General features: G+C 39.2%; 2 protein-coding genes across 4 annotated transcripts in view; one reads left to right on the top strand and one right to left on the bottom strand.

Moving 5' to 3' along the window:
* The window catches only part of PREPL (prolyl endopeptidase like), a gene marked incomplete at both ends in the record, with an annotated part of 53,605 nt that extends 34,364 nt beyond the window's left edge, over positions 1 to 19,241 (bottom strand). For all 3 annotated transcript variants that reach the window (XM_079720784.1, XM_079720786.1, XM_079720785.1), the window contains one exon: positions 19,023 to 19,241. In XM_079720784.1, coding sequence (XP_079576910.1) covers positions 19,023 to 19,241 — 219 coding nt within the window. The remainder of the gene's footprint in view (positions 1 to 19,022) is intronic.
* A 2,214-nt stretch (positions 19,242 to 21,455) lies between these two features.
* Positions 21,456 to 22,664, top strand: part of CAMKMT (calmodulin-lysine N-methyltransferase) — a gene marked incomplete at its 3' end in the record, with an annotated part of 399,114 nt that continues 397,905 nt past the window's right edge. Inside the window, exon 1 of the mRNA XM_079721077.1 lies at positions 21,456 to 21,608. Coding sequence (XP_079577203.1) covers positions 21,471 to 21,608 — 138 coding nt within the window. The 5' untranslated portion in view covers positions 21,456 to 21,470. The remainder of the gene's footprint in view (positions 21,609 to 22,664) is intronic.

Raw genomic sequence — 22,664 nt, 5'->3', positions numbered from 1 at the left:
CCACAAAGCGAACCTTGGTAAATTTAAGAAAACTGAAATTGTACCAAGAATCTTTTCCAACTACAATGCTAGGAAAAGAAAACTGTAAAAAAACAGTAAAACAAAACACAACAAAAAAACTGTAAAAAACACAAACACTTGGAGACTAAACAATATGCTACTAAACAACTAATGCATCACTGAAGAAATCAAAGAGGAAAAATCAAAAAATACCTAGAGGGCTTCCCTGGTGGCGCAGTGGTTGGGAGTACGCCTGCCGATGCAGGGGGCGCAGGTTCGTGCCCCGGTCTGGGAGGATCCCGCGTGCCGCGGAGCGGCTGGGCCCGTGAGCCGTGGCCGCTGAGCCTACGCGTCTGGAGCCTGTGCTCCGCGGCGGGAGGGGCCACAGTGGTGAGAGGCCCGCGTACCGCAAAAACAACAACAACAACAAAAAAACCTAGAGACAAATAGAAACAAAAGCACGCCAATCCAAAACCTATGGGACGCAGCAAAAGCAGTCTTAAGAGAGAAGTTTATAGTAATAAAATCTTACCTCAGGAAACAAGAAAATCTCAAATAAAAAACCTAACCTCACACCTAAAGCAAATAGAGAAAGAAGAACAAACAAAACTCAAAGTTAGTAAAAGGAAAGAAATCATAAAGATCAGAGAATAAATAAATGAAATAGAGACAAAGAAAACAATAGAAAAGATCAATGGAACTAAAAGCTGGTTCCATGAAAAGATAAACAAAATTGATAAACCTTTAACCAGACTCCTCAAGAAAAAAAGGTAGAGGGCTCAAATCAATAAAATTAGAAATGAAAAAGGAGAAGTTACAATGGACACCACAGAAATACAAGGGATCATATGAGACTACTACAAGCAACTATATGCCAATAAAATGGACAACCTAGAAGAAATGGACAAATTCTTAGAAAGGTACAATCTCCCAAGACTGACCCAGGAAGAATGGAAAATATGAACAGACCAATCACAAGTAGTGAAATTGAAATCTGTGATTAAAAAACTCCCAACTAACAAAAGTCCAGGACCAGATGGCTTCACAGGTGAATTCTATCAAACATTTAGAGAAGCGTTAACACCTATCCTTCTGAAACTCTTCCAAAAAACTGCAGAGGAAGGAACACTCCCAAACTCATTCTATGAGGCCACTGTCACCCTGATACCAAAATCAGACAGATACCACAAGAAAAGAAAATTACAGGCCAGTATCACTGATGAAGATAGATGCTAAAATCTTCAACAAAATATTTGCAAACTGAATCCAACAATATATTAAAAGGATCATACACCATGAAAAAGTGGGATTTATCCCAGGGATGCAAGGATTTTTCAATATCCACAAAACAATCAGTATGACACACCACATCAACAAATTAAAGAATAAAAACCATATGATCATCTCAATAGAAAAAGCTTTTGACAAAATTCAACACCCATTTATGATGATAACTCTCCAGAAAGTGGGTATAGAGAGAACATACTTCAACATAATAAAGGCCATATATGACAAAACTATAGCTAATATCAAACTCAGTGGTGAAAAGCTCAAAGTATTTCCTCTAAGATCAGGAACAAGACAAAGATGTCCACTCTTGTCACTTTCATTCAACATAGTTTTGGAAGTCCTAGGCATGGCAATCAGAGAAGAAAAAAGAAATACAAGGAATCCAACTTGGAAAAGAAGAAGTAAAACTGTCACTGTTTCAGATGACATGATGCTATCCAGAGAAAATTCTGAAGAAGCTACCAGAAAACTACTAGAGCTCATCAATGAATTCAGTAAAGTTGCAGGATACAAAATTAATACCTAGAAATCTGTTGAATTTCTATGCAGTAACAACAAAAGATCAGAAAGAGAAATTAAAGAAACAATCCCATGTACTCTTGCATCAAAAAGAATAAAATACCTAGGAATAAACCTACCTAAGGAGACAAAAGACCTATAACCCCAAAACTATAGGACACTGATGAAAGAAATCAAAGATGACACAGATGGAAAGACATACCATGTTCTTAGATTGTAAGAATCAATACTGTCAAAATGACTATACTACCAAGGCAATCCAGATTCAATGCAATCCCTATCAAATTACCAATGGTATTTTGCACAGAACTAGAACAAAAAATTTTTAAATTTGTATGGAGACACAAAAGACCCTGAATAGCCAAAGCAATCTTGAGAAAGAAAAACAGAGCTGGAGGAATCAGGCTTCCTGACTTCAAATTATACTGCAAAGCTACGGTAATCAAGAAGTATGGTACTGGCACAAAAACAGAAATATAGATCAAAGGAACAGGATAGAAAGCCCAGAGATAAACCCATGCGCCTATGGTCAATTTATCTACGACAAAGGAGGAAAGACTATGCAATGGAGAAAAGACAGTCTCTTCAATAAATAGTGCTGGGAAAACTGGACAGCTACATGTAAAAGAATGAAATTAGAACATTCTTTAACACCATACATAATAATAAACTCAAAATGGATTAAAGACCTAAATGTAACAGCAGATACTATAAAACTCTTAGAGGAAAACATAGGCAGAACACCCTTTGACATAAATTGCAGCAATATCTTTTTCAATCCATCTCCCAGAGTAATGGAAATAAAAACAAAAATAAACAAATGGGACCTAATTAAACTCAAAAGCTTTTGCACAGCAAAGGAAACCATAAACAAAACAAAAAGACAACCCACAGAATGGGAGAAAATATTTGCAAAGATGCAATCAACAAGGGATTAATCTCCAAACTTACAAACAGCTCATGTGGCTCAATATCAAAAAAACAAACAACCCAATCAAAAAAACAAACAACCCAATCAAAAAATGGGGAGAAGACCTAAATAGACATTTCTCTAAAGACATACAGATGGCCAAGAGGCACATGAAAAGATGCTCAACATCACTAATTATTAGAGAAATGCACATCAAAACTACAATGAGATATCACCTCACACCAGTTGGAATGGTCATCATCAAAAGTCTACAGGGCTTCCCTGGTGGCACAGTGGTTGAGAGCCCGCCTGCCAATGAAGGGGACGTGGGTTCCTGCCCCAGTCCGGGAAGATCCCACATGCTGTGGAGTGGCTAGGCCTGTGAGCCATGGCCGCTGAGCCTGCGCATCCGGAGCCTGTGCTCTGCAACGGGAGAGGCCTGCGTAACGTAAAAAAAAAAAAAAAAAAAAAAGTCTACAAACAATAAATGCTGGAGAGGGTGTGAAGAAAAGGGAACCCTCCTACACTGTTGGTGGGAATGTAAATTGGTATACCCACAATGGAGAACAATATGGAGGTTCCTTAAAAAACTAAAAATAGAGCTACCATATGATCCAGCAATCCCACTCCTGGGCATATATCTGGAGAAAACCATGGTTTGAAAGGATGCATGCACCCCAATGTTCATTGCAGTGCTGTTTACAATAGCCAAGAATGGAAGCAACCTTAATGCCCATTGACAGAGGAATAGATAAAGAAGATGTGGTACATGTATACATTGGAATATTACTCAGCCATTAAAAAGAATGAAATTGTGCCATTTGTAGCAACATGGATGGACCCAGAGATTATCATACTAAGTGAAGTCAGACAGAGAAAGGCAAATATCATATGATATCACTTACATGCAGAATCTTAAAAAAATGATACAAATGAACTTATTTCCAAACTGAAACAGACTCACAGACTTAGAAAACAAACTTATCGTTTGGGACTTCCCTGGTGGCGCCACAAAGAATCTTCCTGTCAATGCAGGGGGCATGGGTTCGATCCCTGGTCTGGGAAGATCCCACATGCCGCGGAGCAACTAAGCCTGTTCGCCACAACTATGGAGCCTGAGCTCTAGAGCCCACGCTCCACAACTACTGAAGCCCAGGTGCTCTACAGCCCATGAGACACAACTACTGAGCCCACGCACCGCAACTACGAAGCCTGCGTGCCGCGACTACTGAGCTCACGTGTTGCAACTACTGAAGCCTGCGTGCCTAGAGCCTCTGCTCTGCAATAAGAGAAGCCACCACAATGAGAAGCCCATGCACAGCAACGAGAAGTCCACGCCCTGCGACAAACATTAGCCCCCATTCACAACTAGAGAAAAGCCCACACGCAGCAACGAAGACCCAACGCAACCAAAAAATAAATAAAATTTTTTTTAAAAAAGAAAAACTTATGGCTAACAAAGGGGAAAGGTGGGTGGGGGGAGGGATAAATTGGGAGTCTGGGATTGACATATACACACTACTATATTTAAAATAGATAACAAACAAGGACAGCACAGGGAACTCTGCTCAATATTCTGTAATAACCTAAGTGCAAAAAGAATTTGAGATAGATACATGTATATGTGTAACTGAATCACTTTGCTGTACACCTGAAACACAACACTGTTAATGAACTATACTCCAATATAAAATAATAGTGAAAAAAATAAGATATTACTTCATTAAAAAAAAGGTCACTGATGGCCACTACATCACAAAATACAAATGTTAATTCTAAGTATTCACAGTACTTGACCTATCAGCATTATAAACAGTTGATCACTTCCTCCTCCTAAAAACATTTTTCTTCACTTGGCTTCCAGGATACCTCATTCTCATTGTTTGCCTCCTATCTCATTGGCCCTTCTCAGTGTCTTTAGCTAGTTCCTACTCAACTCCTTGGCTCTTACCATCAAAATACCCTGGACCACTTCTTCATCTATAGTGTGCACTAATTCCTTTGGTGATCTCATCCAGTCTCATGACCTTAAAAGCTATTTATGTGCAGAGGACTCCTTAATTTATATGTCTAACAAGTATGTCAAAAAATGTCCAAAACTGAACATCCAATTTCCCCATGTACCTTCTCACCACAAAAATCTCCTGTTCTGTAGGCAATCTTTCCTATTTTCATAAATAACTCTCTTTCCAAGCTGCTCATGCTTGAAAGTATGTCTTCTTCATCTTTCTCTCTTGCCACAATCCAGTGATCTGCAAACCTTGTCAATTCTACTTTCAAGATATATCTAGAATCTGACCACTTCTCACACTTGTACTATGCTGGTGGTACCAGTATCGTTTCTCCTTTAGATTACTGCAATAGCCAAAATGCTCTGTTTCTGCCTCTACCTTCCATAGTCTATTTTCAACAAAGGAACTAGAGTGAGCCTGAAGTCAGATTATATCACTCCTTCACTCAAAACCCCATCCAATGGTTTTCCCATCTCACTCAAGAGGAAAAATCCTTAAAATGGTCTACAAGAGCCTAAAGGATCTTGCCCCATTACCTTGCTGAACTCATCTGCTACTACATTCCTCCCTCAACCACTTACTCTGAGCCACACTGGCCTCTTTGATGTTTCTTGAATATGTCAGGCTTGCTCCCACCTTACTTTCTTAGAACTTACTGTGCCCTATGCCCAAACACCTACTTGAAGCTATTGCTCAAATATCATCTCAGTTAGGCTTGCCTTGACCACTCCACTAAAATCACAGTCCACCCTATCCCAACATGGCCTATCTAATATTTCCTTGTCTGTTTATTTGTTTATTTATTTGTTTGTTTGTTTATTTAGCGGTACGCAGGCCTCTCACTGTTGTGGCCTCTCCCGTTGCGGAGCACAGGCTCTGGACATGCAGGCTCAGCAGCCACGGCTCATGCGCCCGGCGGCTCCACGGCATGCGGGATCTCTCCAGACTGGGGCACGAACCCATGTCCCCTGCATTGGCAGGCGGACTCTCAACCACTGCGCCACCAGGGAAGCCCCCTATTTTATTTTTCATTGTACTTACTGCCTCTGACATACTTTATATTTTACTCACATATTTCTTTATTCTTTCTCTATCCCTAGAAGTAGAATGATAAGCTCCATGAAGGCAGGTATCTTTGTTTCCTTTGCTCAATGCTATATACCCAATGGGTAGAATGATGCATAGTAGGTGTTCAACAAATAATTGCTGAATTGAATGAAACATAGAGAGCACAAAACATAAAAATTTAGACTTATTTAACAAAAGACATCATAAACAAAGTGAAAAGACAGCACAAATATAGAGAAGATATCTATGCACAAATAAAAGACAAAGGATATGTAAAAAACTCCTATGAATCAGTAAGAAAAAGACAAACTCCATAGGAAAAACGGTCAAACATCATCAATAAGCAATTCAGGAAGACAAAACCAATGGTGTCAATAAACATGAAGAGATGCTCAACCATTATTAGGGCAATGAAAATTAAGCAACAATGACATATTATTTACCCATCAGCAGAGCAAAAAGGTCTGATAATATCAAATGTTATTCAAGATATAGAGATAGAATTCTTATATTTCCTTTCTATCTTGAGTGTAAGATAGTTCTATTAATTCAGAAATTAATTTAACAAGAAACATTAGGATGTGAATACAATTAGGAATGCCAATATTAGATATAGACTCCAGAGAAAGACAAGCACACATGGATAAGGAGATACATACAAGATTGTGCTCTGCAGCTTTTTTTGGGTAAGTCTGGAAATTGGAAACAACCTACATGCTTGTCCAAAGAAAACAGATTAATTCTGGCATATCATAGAATATTACGCAGCAGTTTTAAAAAATGAAACAGAGATACATATATTAATGTGGAACCTCAAAAAATCAGAATGTTGAACAGCAAAGCAAGTTATACAATTGTATGTACATTATTTACCTAAAGTTGTAAAACATGCAAAACAATATTATATATGATCAGTGGATACAAATATATATGCTATCAAATTACATAAAAATATAATGGAAAGAGGTTAAGGACAACGATCACCACTGGGGAGGTAAGGAAGATAATGTGATCAGGGAAGTACATAGGAGACTTCAAATACATCTGTAACTTTTTTGGTTAAGAAAAAAGTCACACTGAGTAGTGGATAAATGGGTATTTGCTATGGTATTCTCTCTCTCTTTGTATATATCTGTAGTGACTTATAATAAAAGATATTTAAAAGAAAGGTGATGTGAGTCAAGTTACCTGAGGTTTGGTTCTGACTCCATTAATTTTTATAATTTTTTAAAATTTTATCTTGGGCTCAGTGACTTTAGTTTTTTCATTTGTAAAGAAAGAACTCACACATTTCCTGATTTCAAAACTTAATAGAATGCTATGGCAATCAAGAGTGTAGTACTGGCCTAAGGACAAACATACAGATCAACAGGATAGAACTGACAGTCCAGAAATAAACCTTTACATTTATGGTCAATAGATTTTTGATAAGCGTGCTAAGAAAATTCGATGGGAAAAGAAAAGTCTTTTCAACAAATGATGCTGGGCTAAGTGGATATTCACAAGCAAAAGAATGAAGTCAAACTCTGACCCCTCATAGCACATACAAAAAATAAATTCAAAATAGACCAAAGACCTAAAGAAAGCTCAGATTAGATGATTTCTTTGATCTTTCTTCAAGCAATAAAATTTATGGTTACATGAAAAGAAAAAATCATTCATTCAACAATTAACTCATCCACAAACATTTACTGGTTATCTAGTATGTGGCAGTCATTAATGCTACGTGTTGGGCATATAAACATGTACATTGTAAAATTCTTGTCTTCAGGGACTTCCCAATCTAATGGAAAGAGGAAAAAAATTTAAATAATAATAATTATATAATAATAATAAAATAGCATAGAAGTAAATACAGTGTCATGCCTTTTGTGGCTTCAACCACTACCTTATACATGGACCACTCTTCCCAACTTCCAGACTCATATATCCAGCTGATGAGTAAAATCTCCACATCAATAGTGAGTTACATTTACTCCTTCTCCTTCCTCACCCTTAACATCTGAGTAATGGTAAAGCTATACATGTGACTGTGAAATAAGTCTGTTCGAAACATAAAGATTATCCACATGTGTTTTCAAATGTTGTGATTTTGAAAAGTTAACATGATGTCTATCCCAGTAAGGGGGATATCACCCTGTAAGCAAATACAATAAGAAATCGGAGGGAATTCCCTGGCGGTTCAGCAGTTAGGACTCGGTGCTTTCACTCCCATGGCCCAGGTTCAATCCCTGGTTGGGGAACTCTACTAAGTGGGATAAATAAAGATCAGAGTAGCTTTGTGTCAGTTTAGGTCAGGTTTTGCAAAAAAAAAAATAATAATAATAAGTAAATATTTTTGTAAGGGACTTCTGGATTTTAGAATCCAAATAGATCAGAGATTATCACCCTATGTTCTCTATTATTCTACTAAAATGCCCCAAATAAAATGTAATCACTGTAACTGTGAAGTTTGACTGATTCTATCTCTTCAATCCTCCCTCAAATCTTACACTTTTCTCCATTTTTCTGGCTATGTCCTTAGTTTAGGCTCTCATCTTCATTCACGTTATGACAAGGCTTCCTACTTCCAATCTATTTTCTGCAATTCTGTCAGAGTGATTCTTCTAAAATGCAAATCTGATTGCATCTACATTTTTCAATGACTTTCTATTGCTTTTAGGATGCAGTTCAAATTTCTCACAAGATTTACACAACTGCCTATACATGATCTGGCCCCTGCTTACTTTTTCTGGTTTATCTTTGACCATTTTGGCTACAGTACTTGTAGGGACTGCCCTCTCTCGATGTGGGGCTCTTGTAAGTGTTGCTCCCTGTGCCTGGTATTACCTTAACTACACTCTCAGTCCTTTCTATTTTGTCTAGCTCGATCCTTTATTTGGGGACTTAGGTTCAACAATTACACTGCAACCCACAGAATGGCATTCTATAAAATAAATGTAGGCCCCTATTTATGGGGACAGTCATTCACTCAACAGTATTTATTACTATGTCATGCATTGTCTCAGACAATAGGGAAGCAATATTGAACTGACAGACATGGACCCTGCTCTTATGGAGTTTACATTTTAGCTGGGAAGACAAAACAAAAAAGGACACTGACAAATGAAGTAATAATTGTGGTAAAGTAGTGAGAAGGAAACAAGGTTAAGGTAAAAAATGAGCTTTAGTTACTTTGATCACCATGGTCAGAAATAGCCTTTCTCAGGAGGTAACATTTAATCAAGACATAAAATAGGAAAAGGAACTAGACATGCAGGCGTCAATGGGATTAGGGATTAGTATGTAAAGGTCCTGAGATAGATGGGAAAGAGTTCTGTTCTTTGATCCAGGAGATGACCGTTGTAGCTTGACCAAAGTGAATGTGGGCAAAGTGGCAAGAAATGAGTTCGGGGCTAGATCTTGCAGAGTCTTGGGGAACAGGACTAGGAAAATGGAGTTTATGTTTATGTGTTAAGAACTTCTGGAAAGGTTTTAAGCTACAAAGTGACATGATTTAATTTATATTTTAAGATCACTCTTCTAAATGTATGAAAATGTGTTGGAAGGGAAGAGGCAAGCAAGAAACCTAGTTAGGTGGCTTCACCAGTTGTCCAGGTGAAAGATAACTGAGTGATGATGGTATAGATGGAAAAATATGGACCGATTCACCATACATTTTGGAGGTTAATTCAATGTGTTTCTGAAAGCATGTCAGACATGATGGTATACATGACTTGGAGTATATGAATATTTAATTAGAAAGAGTATAACTAGCACATCAGACTGGTGACTTACTATTATTCCTTGGGATGAGACAAGTTGGTTAAACAAAAATAATTAAGTATATAATAGGCTAGATGGTATAGTGACATGGTAAAAATCACAAAGCTAGTTTGGTATGCACTGTTAACGGATGTGATGGCAGGGTAAAGGAACAGGAGGAATAAAATATGTTTCCCCATGTTCTGCCTTGAACAACTGAGTACAGAGCAATGAAATAAAGAAGAGCGGAGTCAGGGCTGGGAGAGCTGAAGTTCAACTGTGGACAGTTTGAGAAGTCAGTAAGATGTCCAACTGGAGATTAATTCTGTGCAGCACAGAGGTGAGTCTGGGATGAAGATAATAACTGCTATGGTACTAAGTCCATGGGAATGGACAAAATTACTTAGGAAGAAATTAAGAAGAGAAAAAAGCGCCAGGACCAAGCCCTGAGAAACTTCGCAGTAGAGAAGTCACATGGAAGAAAAGTTAGAAAAGGAGATTGAGAAGGGTTGGTTTGTAAAGTAGGAGGAAAACCAGGAAAACGTGGAGTCAAGAGGCTAAAAGAGTGTTTCATGGAGGGAATGGTCAAGCATGTCAAATCTGCTGAGAGCACGTCAGAGATGAGGAAAGGGAAGTGTCTACTAGGTTGAAATATATTACATCTTTGGTGACAATGACAGAGGTTCTAATGGAGGAGGGGAGCCATACTCCAGCAGGTTAAAGAGTAAATGGAAAGTGGAGAAAAAAACAAAAAATAAAGAAGTGGTAGCTACGTACAATTCTGCAGCCTGTGGAACAAAAACCACATTTACAGAAAGATAGACAAGATGAAAAGGGAGAGGGCTATGTACCAGATGACGGAACAAGAAAAAACCCTGGAAAAACAACTAAACAAAACGGAGATAGGCAATCTTCCAGAAAGAGAATTCAGAATAATGACAGATGATCATTATTGATGAAGATGATCCAGGACGTCAGAAAAAGAACGGAGGGAAAGATTGAGAAGATGCGAGAAATGTTTAAAAAGATCTAGAAGAATTAAAGAACAAACAAACAGAGATGAAGAATATCATAACTGAAATGAAAAACACACTAGAAGGAATCAACAGCAGGATAACTGAGGCAGAAGAACGGATAAGTGACCTGGAAGACAGAATGGTGGAATCCACTGCTGCACAACAGAATAAAGAAAAAAGAATGAAAAGAAATGAAGACAGCCTAAGAGACCTCTGGGACAAGATTAAACGCAACAACATTTGCATTACAGGGGTCCCAGAAGGAGAAGAAAAAGAGAGAAAAGACCCAAGAAAATACTTGGAAAGATTATGGTCGAAAACTTCCCTAACATGGGAAAGGAAACAGCCACCCAAGTCCAGGAAGCGCAGAGAGTCCCATACAGGATAAACCCAAGGAGAAACATGCCGAGACACATAGTAATAAAACTGGCAAAAATTAAAGACAAAGAAAAATTATTGAAAGCAGCAAGGGAAAAACAACAAATAACAGACAAGGGAACTCCCATAAGGTTAACAGCTGATTCTCAGCAGAAACTCTACAAGCCAGAAGGGAGTGGCATGATATACTTAAAGTGATGAAAGGGAAGAACCTACAATCAAGATCACGCTACCCAGCGAGGATCTCATTCAGATTCAATGGAGAAATCAAAAGCTTATAGACAAGCAAAAGCGAAGAGAATTCTGCACCACCACAACAGCTCTACAACAAATGCTAAAGGAACTCCTCTAAGTGGGAAACACAAGAGAAGAAAAGGACCTACAAAAACAAACCCAAAACAATTAAGAAAATGGTCATAGGAACATACATATTGATAATTACCTTAAAGATGAATGGATTAAATGCTCCAACCAAAAGACCCAGGCTTGCTGAATGGATACAAAAACAAGACTCATATATAGGCTGTCTACAACAGACCCACTTCAGACCTAGGGACACATACAGACCGAAAGTGAGGGGATGGAAAAAGATATTCCATGCAAATGGAAATCAAAAGAAAGCTGGGGCTTCCCTGGTGGCACAGTGGTTGAGAGTCCGCCTGCCGATGCAGGGGACACGGGTTTGTGCCCCGGTCCGGGAGGATCCCACATGCCGCGGAGCGGCTGGGCCCGTGAGCCATGGCTGCTGAGCCTGCGCGTCCGGAGCCTGTGCTCCGCAACGGGAGAGGCCACAACAGTGAGAGGCCCGCATACCGCAAAAAAAAACAAACAAAAAAACAAACAAAAAAGAAAGCTGGAGTAGCAATACTCATATCAGACAAAATAGACTTTAAAATAAAGGCTATTACAAGAGTCAAAGAAGGACACTACATAATGATCAAGGGATCAATCCAAGAAGAAAATATAACAATTGTAAATATTCATGCACCCAACATAGGAGCACCTAAATACATAAGGCAACTGCTAAAAGCTCTGAAAGAGGAAATCGACAGTAACACAATAATAGTGGGGGACTTTAACACCTCACTTACACCAATGGACAGATCATCCAAACAAAAAATTAATAAGGAAACACAAGCTTTAAATGACACAATAGACCAGATAAATTTAATTGATGTTTATAGGACATTCCATCCAAAAACAGCAGATTATACTTTCTTCTCAACTGCGCACAGAACATTCTCCAGGATAGATCACATCTTGGGTCACGAATCAAGCTTCAGTAAATTTAAGAAAACTGAAATCATATCAAGCATCTTTTCTGACCACAACACTATAAGATTAGAAATGAATTACAAGGAAAAAAACGTAAAAAACACAAACACATGGAGGCTAAACAATACATTACTAAATAACTAAGAGATCACTGAAGAAGTCAAAGAGGAAATCAAAAAATACCGAGTGACAAATGACAATGAAAACATGACGATCCAAAACCTATGGGATGCAGCAAAAGCAGTTCTAAGAGGGAAGTTTACAGCTATACAAGCCTACCTCAAGAAATAAGAAAAATGTCAAATAAACAATCTAACCTTACACCTAAAGGAACTAGAGAAAGAAGAACAAACAAAACCCAAAGTTAGCAGAAGGAAAGAAATCATAAAGATCAGAGGAGAAATAAATGAAATAGAAACAAAGAAAGCAATAGCAAGATCAATAAAACTAAAAGCTGGTTCTTCGAGAAGATAAACAAAATTGATAAACCACTAGCCAGACTCATCAAGAAAAAGAGGGAGAGGACTCAAATCAATATAATTAGAAATGAAAAAGAAGTTACAGCAGACACTGCAGAAATACAAAGCATCCTAAGAGACTACTACAAGCAACTCTATGCCAGTAAAATGGACAACCTGGAAAAAATGGACAAATTCTTACAAATGTATAACCTTCCAAGACTGAACCAGGAAGAAATAGAAAATATGAACAGACCAATCACAAGTAATGAAATTGAAACTGTGATGAAAAATCTTCCAACATACAAAAGTCCAGGACCAGATGGCTTCACAGGTGAATTCCATCAAACATTTAGAGAAGAGCTAACATCCATCCTTCTCAACCTCTTCCAAAAAATCGTGGAGGAAGGAACACTCCCAAACTCATTCTACGAGGCCACCATCACCCTGATACCAAAACCAGACAAAGATACTACAAAATAAGAAAATTACAGACCAATATCACTGATGAATATAGATGCAAAAGTCCTCAACAAAATACTAGCAAACAGAATCTAACAGCACATTAAAAGGATCATACACCATGATCAAGTGGGATTTATCCCAGGGATGCAAGGATTCTTCAATATATGCAAATCAATCAATGTGATACGCCATATTAACAAACTGAAGAAGAAAAACCATATGATCATCTCAATAGATGGAGAAAAAGCTTTTGACAAAATTCAACACCCATTTATGATAAAAACTCTCCAGAAAGTGGGCATAGAGGGAAACTACCTCAACAAAATAAAGGCCATATATGACAAATCCACAGCAAACATCATTCTCAATGGAGAAGAACTGAAAGCATTTCCTCCAAGATCAGGAACAAGACAAGGATGTCCACTCTCACCACTATTATTCAACATAGTTTTGGAAGTCCTAGCCACGGCAATCAGAGAAGAAAAAGAAATAAAAGGAACGCAAATTGGGAAAGAAGTAAAACTGTCACTGTTTACAGATGATATGATACTATACATAAAGGATCCTAAAAGATGCCATCAGAAAACTTTTAGAGCTAATCAATGAATTTGGTAAAGTTGCAGGATACAAAATCAATGCACAGAAATCTCTTGCATTCCTATACACTAATGATGAAAAATCTGAAAGAGAAATTAAGGAAACACTCCCATTTACCAGTGCAGCAAAAAGAATACAATACCTAGGAATAAACCTACCTAGGGAGACAAAAGACCTTTATGCAGAAAACTATAAGACACTGATGAAAGAAATTAAAGATGATACCAACAGATGGAGAGATATACCATGTTCTTGGTTGGAAGAATCAATATTGTGAAAATGACTATACTACCCAAAGCAATCTACAGATTCAATGCAATCCCTATCAAATTACCAATGGCATTTTTTTTTACAGAACTAAAACAAAAAATCTTAAAATTTGTATGGAGACACAAAAGACCCCAAATAGCCAAAGCAGTCTTGAGGGAAACAAACGGAGCTGGAGGAATCAGACTCCCTGACTTCAGACTATACTACAAAGTTACAGTAATCCAGACAATATGGTACTGACACAAAAACAGAAATATAGATCAATGGAACAGAATAGAAAGGCCAGAGAGAAACCTACACACCTATGATCAACTATCTATGACAAAGGAGGCAAGGATATACAATGGAGAAAAGACAGTCTCTTAAACAAGTGGTGCTGGGAAAACTGGACAGCTCCATGAAAAAGAATGAAATTAGAACACTCCCTAACACCATACACAAAAATAAACTCAAAATTGATAAGAGACCTAACTAAATATAAGACCGGGCACTATAAAACTCTTAGAGGAAAACATAGGAAGAACACTCTTTCACATAAATCACAGCAAGGTCTTTTTTGATCCACCTCCTAGAGTAATGGAAATAAAAACAAAGGTAAACAAATGGGACCGAGTGAAAATTCAAAGCTTTCGCACAGCAAAGGAAACCATAAACAAGACGAAAAGACAACCCTCAGAATGGGAGAAAATATTTGCAAACGCATCAACAGACAAAGGATTAATCTTCAAAATATATAAACAGCTCAGGCAGCTCAATATTAAAAAAACAACTCAACCCAAAAATGGGCAGAAGACCTAAATAGACATTTCTCCAAAGAAGACATACAGATGGCTAAGAGGTACATGAAAAGGTGCTCAACATCACTAATTATTAGAGAAATGCAAATCAAAACTACCATGAGGTTATCACCTCACACTGGTTAGAATGGGTATCATCAGAAAATCTACAAACAGCAAATGTTGGAGAGGGTGTAGAGAAAGGGAACTCTCTTGCACTGTTGGTGGGAATGTAAATTGATACAGCCACTATGGAGAACAGTATGGAGGTTCCTTAAAAAACTAAAAATAGAATTACCATATGACCCAGCAATCCCAATACTGGTCATATACCCAGAGAAAACCACAATTCAAAAAGACACATACGCCCCAATGTTCACTGCAGCAGTATTTACAATAGCCGGATCATGGACACAACCTAAATGCCCATCGAAAGATGAATGGATAAAGAAGATGTGGTACATATATACAATGGAATATTATTCAGCCATAAAAGGGAACAAAATTGGGTCATCTGTAGAGGCGTGGATGCATCTAGAGAGTGTCATACAGAATGAAGCAAGTCAGAAAAACAAATATTGTATATTAACACATATATGTGGATCCTAGAAAATGGTACAGATGAACCGGTTTGCAGAGCAGAAATTGAGACACAGATGTAGAGAACAAACGTATGGACACCAAGGGGGAAAGTGGTGGGGGTGGTGGGGGGTGGTGTGATGAACTGGGAGATTGGGATTGACATGTATACACTTATGTGTATAAAATGATGACTAATAAGAACCTGCTGTATAAAAAAATTAATAAAATTAAATTAAAAAGAGAAGTGGTAGCTACAATGCAGTCCCACTCTGTGAACTATTATTAAAAAAAAAAACTATTGTGAGAGCACAATTTTTCTTTTCTTTCTGGCTTTCCTGAGTTTTCCTTCTTTCCTGATGATGTTTTGAACCTGTCAGAACCAGTGATCCCACAAATCACAGATCACTAGTGCCAGTGAAGGAGGTATCTGTCAACCTATCTATCTTAGAAACTACTGTAAGAACTGCTAATCTATATTGCAGAGAGTCAATGAACAAATGTTTAAACATTTTCTTTTCCTTAGTTGGTTTTCCTTTTGTGTATCATTCAATTTATCATGATCAAAGATTTTAGGAATTATTTTTGTAGGCAGAGCAGAATAGGATGATGTGAAAGATAAAGAAATGTGGTATCTGGTTTGATGCTAGTCTTTGAATATTACTAGCTGGTGCATGAGCGTAATGGAATAAGTTCCTCTTGCCATGTGGCTAATGTAAAATGGAAAGTCAAGGTATCTGCCAGTAAGAACTTCAGAACTGAATGAATTCAATGAGGTTTAGGTCAGCAACATTTGATCACAAACGTGTCTATTTCCTAAATGCAGGTCCACTGTCACTGGCAGACTGGGAATTTCAGAATTAGTTGAGGAACTTAAAACAAAACAAAAAAAGAGATCCCTAGGCCTCAGCCATTAGAGATTCTGATCCAGCATATGTGGGGTGAGATCCAGGAATCTGAATTTCTAAAAAGTTCCCCAGGATTTCTGATACACAGCCTGACTGCAGGAGTTGGTACTAGCGTCCCAAATGTATAGATGACAATTTGTTGGTAAGGTAACAAGGTAGAGATATAATATCATGAAATTTTAGCATTTGGAGGACTTTTAGAGAACACCAAGTTAAAACTCCCCCCTTTATTTCCAGTCAGAAAGGTAAGAGTCCTGACTAGTTCACAGACACACCAGTTACGGCTAGATCTCTTGCTTTCTGGCATTGCTATGATATTACACAGGCTTCCCTCTCTTACTTTTTTTTTTTTTTTCCTTTTTCGGTACGCGGGCCTCTCACTGTTGTGGCCTCTCCTGTTGCAGAGCACAGGCTCCGGACGCGCAGGCTCAGCGGCCATGGCTCACAGGCCCAGCCGCTCCGCGGCATGTGGGATCTTCCCAGACCGGGGCACGAACCCGTATTCCCTGCATCAGCAGGCGGATTCTCAACCACTGCGCCACCAGGGAAGCCCCCCTCTCTTACTCTTTAGTTAACTTATCTTACAAGTCTTTAAGTAAATATATTTTGTCTACAGGCACTAATTACTTTTTCTAATTTGTTATTCCCATAGGAGAGGACAAAGTTGGAACTGACTGGATGTTTACTTAAATGTGCATTCTTGCCTACAGGTCTCTTCACAGCTTCCTCGGGTCCCAGTGATCGTAAAGGTCAGAGGCCACAGTTTTTAGATCATATCATTTCTCACAGAAGGAATGGTTGATATATGACATGTGAAAGCAGGACCACTACCAGGTGAAAGAATTACTAATAAAGCTCCTTTTCTTGGAGTCACTGAATCAGGTTAAAGCTTCCAGGTGACAGGATTCCATGAAAGAGAACTGAAAAGTTGCTTCAGGGACAAATGGAGGGAAAAAATAGTCCTGCACAGGGCGTGAGCTAATCTCACAGCTGTCACTCTGATGGTAATTTCTGCCTACTATTTATAAACTAAGACTTAAGATAAAAGTACAAGATGACAAAGTGTTCTAAATACAATTCAAAGTAAAAAGATCTAAATGCTAAAATGTGTCCAATAGGTAAAATTTTAAAGTTTATCTTTCTAAAGTAGGACCCGTGTGCAAATACACACACACAGAAATAAAAATGAAATAAAAGACATAAAAAATTTGAGTGAGTACAGAAAGAAAGTGCTAAACTAAGATGCTATAAAAAGAAAAATTTGAATGACTGAAGTGTAAAGAGTAAAATTCTAGGACTAACAGATAAAAAGTTGAAAGCAAACAACAACAAAACTCCCCCCAAACTCCCCATAACAAATAAGTATGAGCTACGAAAAGGGCAAAAATTAAATTAAAAACCAGAAGAATTGAGTAGAATATTAAAAATATCATTTTTATAAACAGATGAAGCTGCTCAAGTGTCTATCAACAGATGAATGGATAAACAAAATGTGGTATATACATATAATGGAATATTATTCAGCCACTAAAAGGAACAAACTTCCCAGATATGCTATAATATGAATGAACCTTGAAAACATTATGCTAAGTGAAATAAGCCAAACACAAAAGGATAAATATTATATAATTCCACTTATATGAATTATCTAGAATAGAGAAATTCATAGAGACAGAAAGTAGATTAAAGGTTTCCAGGGGCTCAGGAAAGCAGCAGTCGGGAGTTCTTGCTTAATGGGTATTTTTTTCAGGTGAGGACAGGGTTTTGCAAGTAGTTGTAACAGCTGTACAACACTGTGATGTAATTAATGCCACTGAATTATACACTTAAAAATGGTTAAAGTGGAAAATTTTGTTACCTATATTTTACTACGATAGAAAATAAGCCAAAACAGACTAAAAATATTAGTATGTAACAAAACAATTAAAACCAGAAATTAAGATATTAAAATAACAAAATACATTAAATATTGCAAGAATATCACCCCTAAACACAATTTAAGGAACCTAAGGAACCTAGCAAGTATGAGGTAGGGGAGGGCTGTCAAAGAGCAGCATAAATAGCTTAATCTCAAATAATTAGGATGCCCATATAATTTACTATCCTAACCAAGACACTTCTGAGAGGAAAGGGGACACTATTAATAATAACACAGGGAAAATATGTGTAGACTGAGACTGTTGGAGGCAACCCAGGATATGTGGTCATTCTACATACAAGAGCAACAGGTCCTCAAAGTTGAGGTCATGCCCACAGCTTGGGGTCTGGCCAGAGTACAATGGTCTGAAAGCATCTTCCTGAAGGACACAAGTGGTATAAAATGCAAATCGCTTTTTCTTTTTTTTTTTACAGAGAAGTAGCACAATTACATGGTCTTTACTGCAGTTTCCTAATTTGGGATTCATAAAACAATCAGCATATTATTAGATTTTTATTAAGAGCTATTATGCTAGTCTAGGAATTTTAGAAAGCCAAATTATACTTTGAATTGCACTGGTAGGCACAATAAGGAGTTCTTAAGGTGAATCATTTTTTATATATCTACATTTTTAATATATAACATTAGAGCTCTATAAATATATATGTATATATTCTTTTATACTTATATATATGACTACAGACAATTAAGCCTGAATATTTAAAAAATCAAACCAGAATTACTGAGAAAATTAGAAACTGATATCCAACCCATTCTTTATTTTTAAACTAAAATTAATCTTAAACGCCTACACATAGGTTAACTTAAACAGTCCATACCTTACATGAGAAGTTCCGACTTGGGATGTTTCTTGCTAACTCTGATATCCTGGGTTTATTCTGCAGACACTTGGTTAGGTGATATTTTTTCAATTTTATTCTATTGTAATAATGATCAGCGAAGTTACAGTGATTCACGTGCTGTTTCTGCATGCATTTCCCAAGGTGAGGAACACTATACTTCAAAGCCTGGAGAAATAATTTGCTCTTCTGCTGCATGATATCAAAGTCCCTGGTTTATGCTCCCTTTGGGGCTGCCAGCACATGAATGATTTTCATAGGAATGACTATATAGTAGTGGGTTCTCAGAGCATCTAAGATCTGCAGTTCTTACCCCTCCCCTTTGGGGCTGTGTACCCCTCCGGTTACAAATAACCGCAGACAGCTGATAACTCAAAGTATCTGAAAACTTGTAAAAGTTAAAGTTTAATTCAAATCACACTTCTTGGCAGATGTGACATAATGTCTCATTTGTAAAGTCAATCCTGTCAGGCTCAAACTATGCAGCACTGATTCTGGTACACACATGGGCAAACTAAAACAAACAGAAAACAAACAAAAAAAAATTTGCAAATACATAGACTTAATGGAGGCATCTCAGGAACTCTGAGGGCTTTTAAAGGCAAAACGGCTTTGATTTCACATAATTCAGAACTTATCTTTGGTTTGTATGTGGAGGATAAACTGGAAAAGTCCAATTACTTAATAAAGGTAGAGGAGAAGGGATTAGTATTTATTGAGTGTTTGCTTCGTGCCACATGCTTTTATATACTTCATTTAATTTAAACTTCATAGGGACCTGATAGAGTAGCTATTATGATGTTGGCCTTACAGGTGAGCAAACTGTGGCCCAGGAAGGTTTGAGCAACTACCCCAGGTCACCTGAACAGTAAGTAGTAGAGCAATAAGTCTATCTGGACATAACAACAACTGGACGTTAATGTCAAAAAGGTGTTTATCTCTTTAGTTGAAAAAAACAACAATTCAGGAGGCACACATGAAATGTGACGCCATCTGTTTTCTGTTAGGAAGCTGGTGCTTATTAACCTATTAAGGTAAGTAAGGCTAGTAAATAGTTAAGTCAGAGAAACCTGGGTTCAGTTCTTCATTCCTGCACTTACCACCTGTGCTTAGTTTCATCATCTGCAAAACAGTGATAATGACCCCACTTACTCTATGAAGTAGCTGTTCTAAGAATGTTCTAAGAATTTGTTAAAATCTTAATGAAGTGTCTGGCACGTAGTAACCACTCAATAAACGGTGGCTACTATTTTTAGGGCAGGAAAAATCTAGGTATGTTGCACACTGTTGAATGTCATCATGGAAGTCTTCCACAAATTGCTCCTCGGTATCAAAGGTATTATACAATAGTGCGTCAGCTTTACCACAGCTTGGATGCGCTACGACGCCCCTGCCCCTCTTAACCTCTTTCTATGTCGCAGCAAAATAACGGGGGAGTGGGTAAAGGGGATGTGCAGTTGACACCAGCAAAAACAAACAAAGTAAAATAAGAGAAAATAAAATAAAGGCTCTAAACCACTACATTCGTGCCCGCAGCCTCCATCCATCCATCTTTCACCCACAGGGAGAAGACAGCAGGCAAGGCTAGGGATAGGGGTAGGGTAGACGAATGGGTGTTCCTGGGAGAACCTATTCGTTTTCCCTGTGTATCCGAGTGTGAGAGGGAGCGGTACCATGTGCCACGCAGTGAAGAGACATCGGTCAAAAAGCTAGGACCAAGGGACTGAGGGATGGTTGGGTGGGGGTGAGGACGGGGTGAAGGGAAGAGACTCCCAGCCTACGCCCCCCATACGTACGCAAACTGAAAGTCAGTCTCGCTCTAGACACCGAAACGAGTGAAGGCAGGTCGGAGAACCCGAAGCTCTCAGGAAGGAGCGCGGCGACCACCTCAGGCGCGGTCAGCCGAAGTCTGCGTTCTGCACCAACAGAACGACAGCCTACCCAGAACCGCCCGGAGCTGGTTTGCAGCACGCCGTCTACGTAACCCCCGTCTGGCACGAGCACTAAGTTGATTCCGCCATCTTTATTGTGGTCAGGAATGGGTTTTTTTTTTTACTCCTCCTGGGCTCATTAACGCTCAAAGATATAAGCCTTTTGGTTCTTTACTAGTCTTCAGAGCTCGAGATGAAACAGGAGAGAAGGGAACCAAAAGGGGCGGTGTCTCACTAGGTCTGCCACAGTTCCCTTACCCTCTGGTATGCCCTCACTCAAGATGGCCACCAGCAAAATGGTGCAGTGGCGAGAGCCGCGCTGCCCTGGTTGCTAAGGAGACGCGACTACCGGAAATGCGGAATTCGGGGAGAGAGCGCGCGCTAGGGCAGTGGGAGGGAGCCCTGGCGTCACAGATCCTGACAGGGAAGAAGTAGGCAGGTCCTGGCAGCGGGGAGCTGTGGCGGCGGTATCTCGGGTATAGCCAGCTCCAGCCGGATGGAGTCTCGAGTCGCGGACGCCGGGGCCGGCCAGGCTGAGCGCACAGCGGGCGAGGGCCGGACAAGCAGCGGCGCCGCTCAGGGACCCGCAGTCTCGGCGCCCTTGGGTGCTGCCCGGTGGAAGCTCCTGCGGCAGGTAAGGTAGAGCCCTTTCGACTCACTTTTGCTTTTGGCCACACCCCTCGCAAGCGAGAGGCAGCTACTCTCCCCTTGGCAACTCGGGGAGTTCCCTCACAGTTTTGCCGGGAGCCTCCTGAGAAGCGCCCCCCTTGGTTCACCTAAGGGTCGCGCCAAAAGGAGGTATCAGGTGGCATTGGGCAGGGAGGGTGCAGCCGACTGAGTCCTGGGAAACTCAGATGGAAGGAGAAGATCTCTTTCTAGACATTAGTCTGCATCTGAGGGACTTTTCTCCTTGCTCGCCAGTAGGTTCGGTGGGACCGTCGCTCCCCAGTCCATACTGTTCTTCTTTCCGGCTTCTGTTTTACTTTCTTCCCCTGGTTTCTTCCCCCTTGCTTCTTAACTCCTAGCCTGGTTCTAGCTCCAAATCTGGCCCCTCTCTTGGTGATCAGCGTGGTTGACTGTGTTGGGACAGTGACGTTGCACGTGTTGCTTCGGTTTCTTCCGTGGAGCGGAGAGCGAAGGGAGTTGCAAGAGCTGCCCCCGCGCCCTCCAGCTTCGCTTTCACGCGAAAGTTACATGTTTATCTTATGGTTTGAAGCGATCAGAGAGATTCTCGGTGTCTAAGTATGTTGATTTGTTAACTGGCGGTTATCTTTTAGCACTTAAAATTGCTGCTGTTGCTGGTAACTTCAGTCGTGTGCAGGTTTGAAGATTTTCTGATTTGACGACACTGACGCTCTTTCCAAACTGCTTGAAGTGAAATCTGTTTATTGTTTACACCCCAGTGTTATGCTTCTACCTGGGGTTTCCTGCCGAACACTTTATTCAACAGGACATTTTCCATTTCTGACTTATATTTCGAGGAGAGTTTCCCAGCTATTGCCAGGTTACTTGAGATTGTGCTTTTAGTATTTTGGCGGTTGCTTTGTTTGCAATTGTCTCGAGTCACCTTTTCATACAGTGGCCTTCCAGTGCTGTCCTGACACAACTCAAAGATCATTTGTTTGCTGATGCATTGAAAGCCTTTGCAGAGCATTAATGATCTGGTTTTGCAATTAATGTTACAAATGGT

This window comes from Hyperoodon ampullatus (genome assembly GCF_949752795.1).
Source record: "Hyperoodon ampullatus genome assembly, chromosome: 15".
NCBI classification, from domain to species: domain Eukaryota; kingdom Metazoa; phylum Chordata; class Mammalia; order Artiodactyla; family Ziphiidae; genus Hyperoodon; species Hyperoodon ampullatus.
The sequence above is the reverse complement of the archived record's forward strand: the minus strand, read 5'-3'. Positions and strand labels throughout refer to the sequence as shown.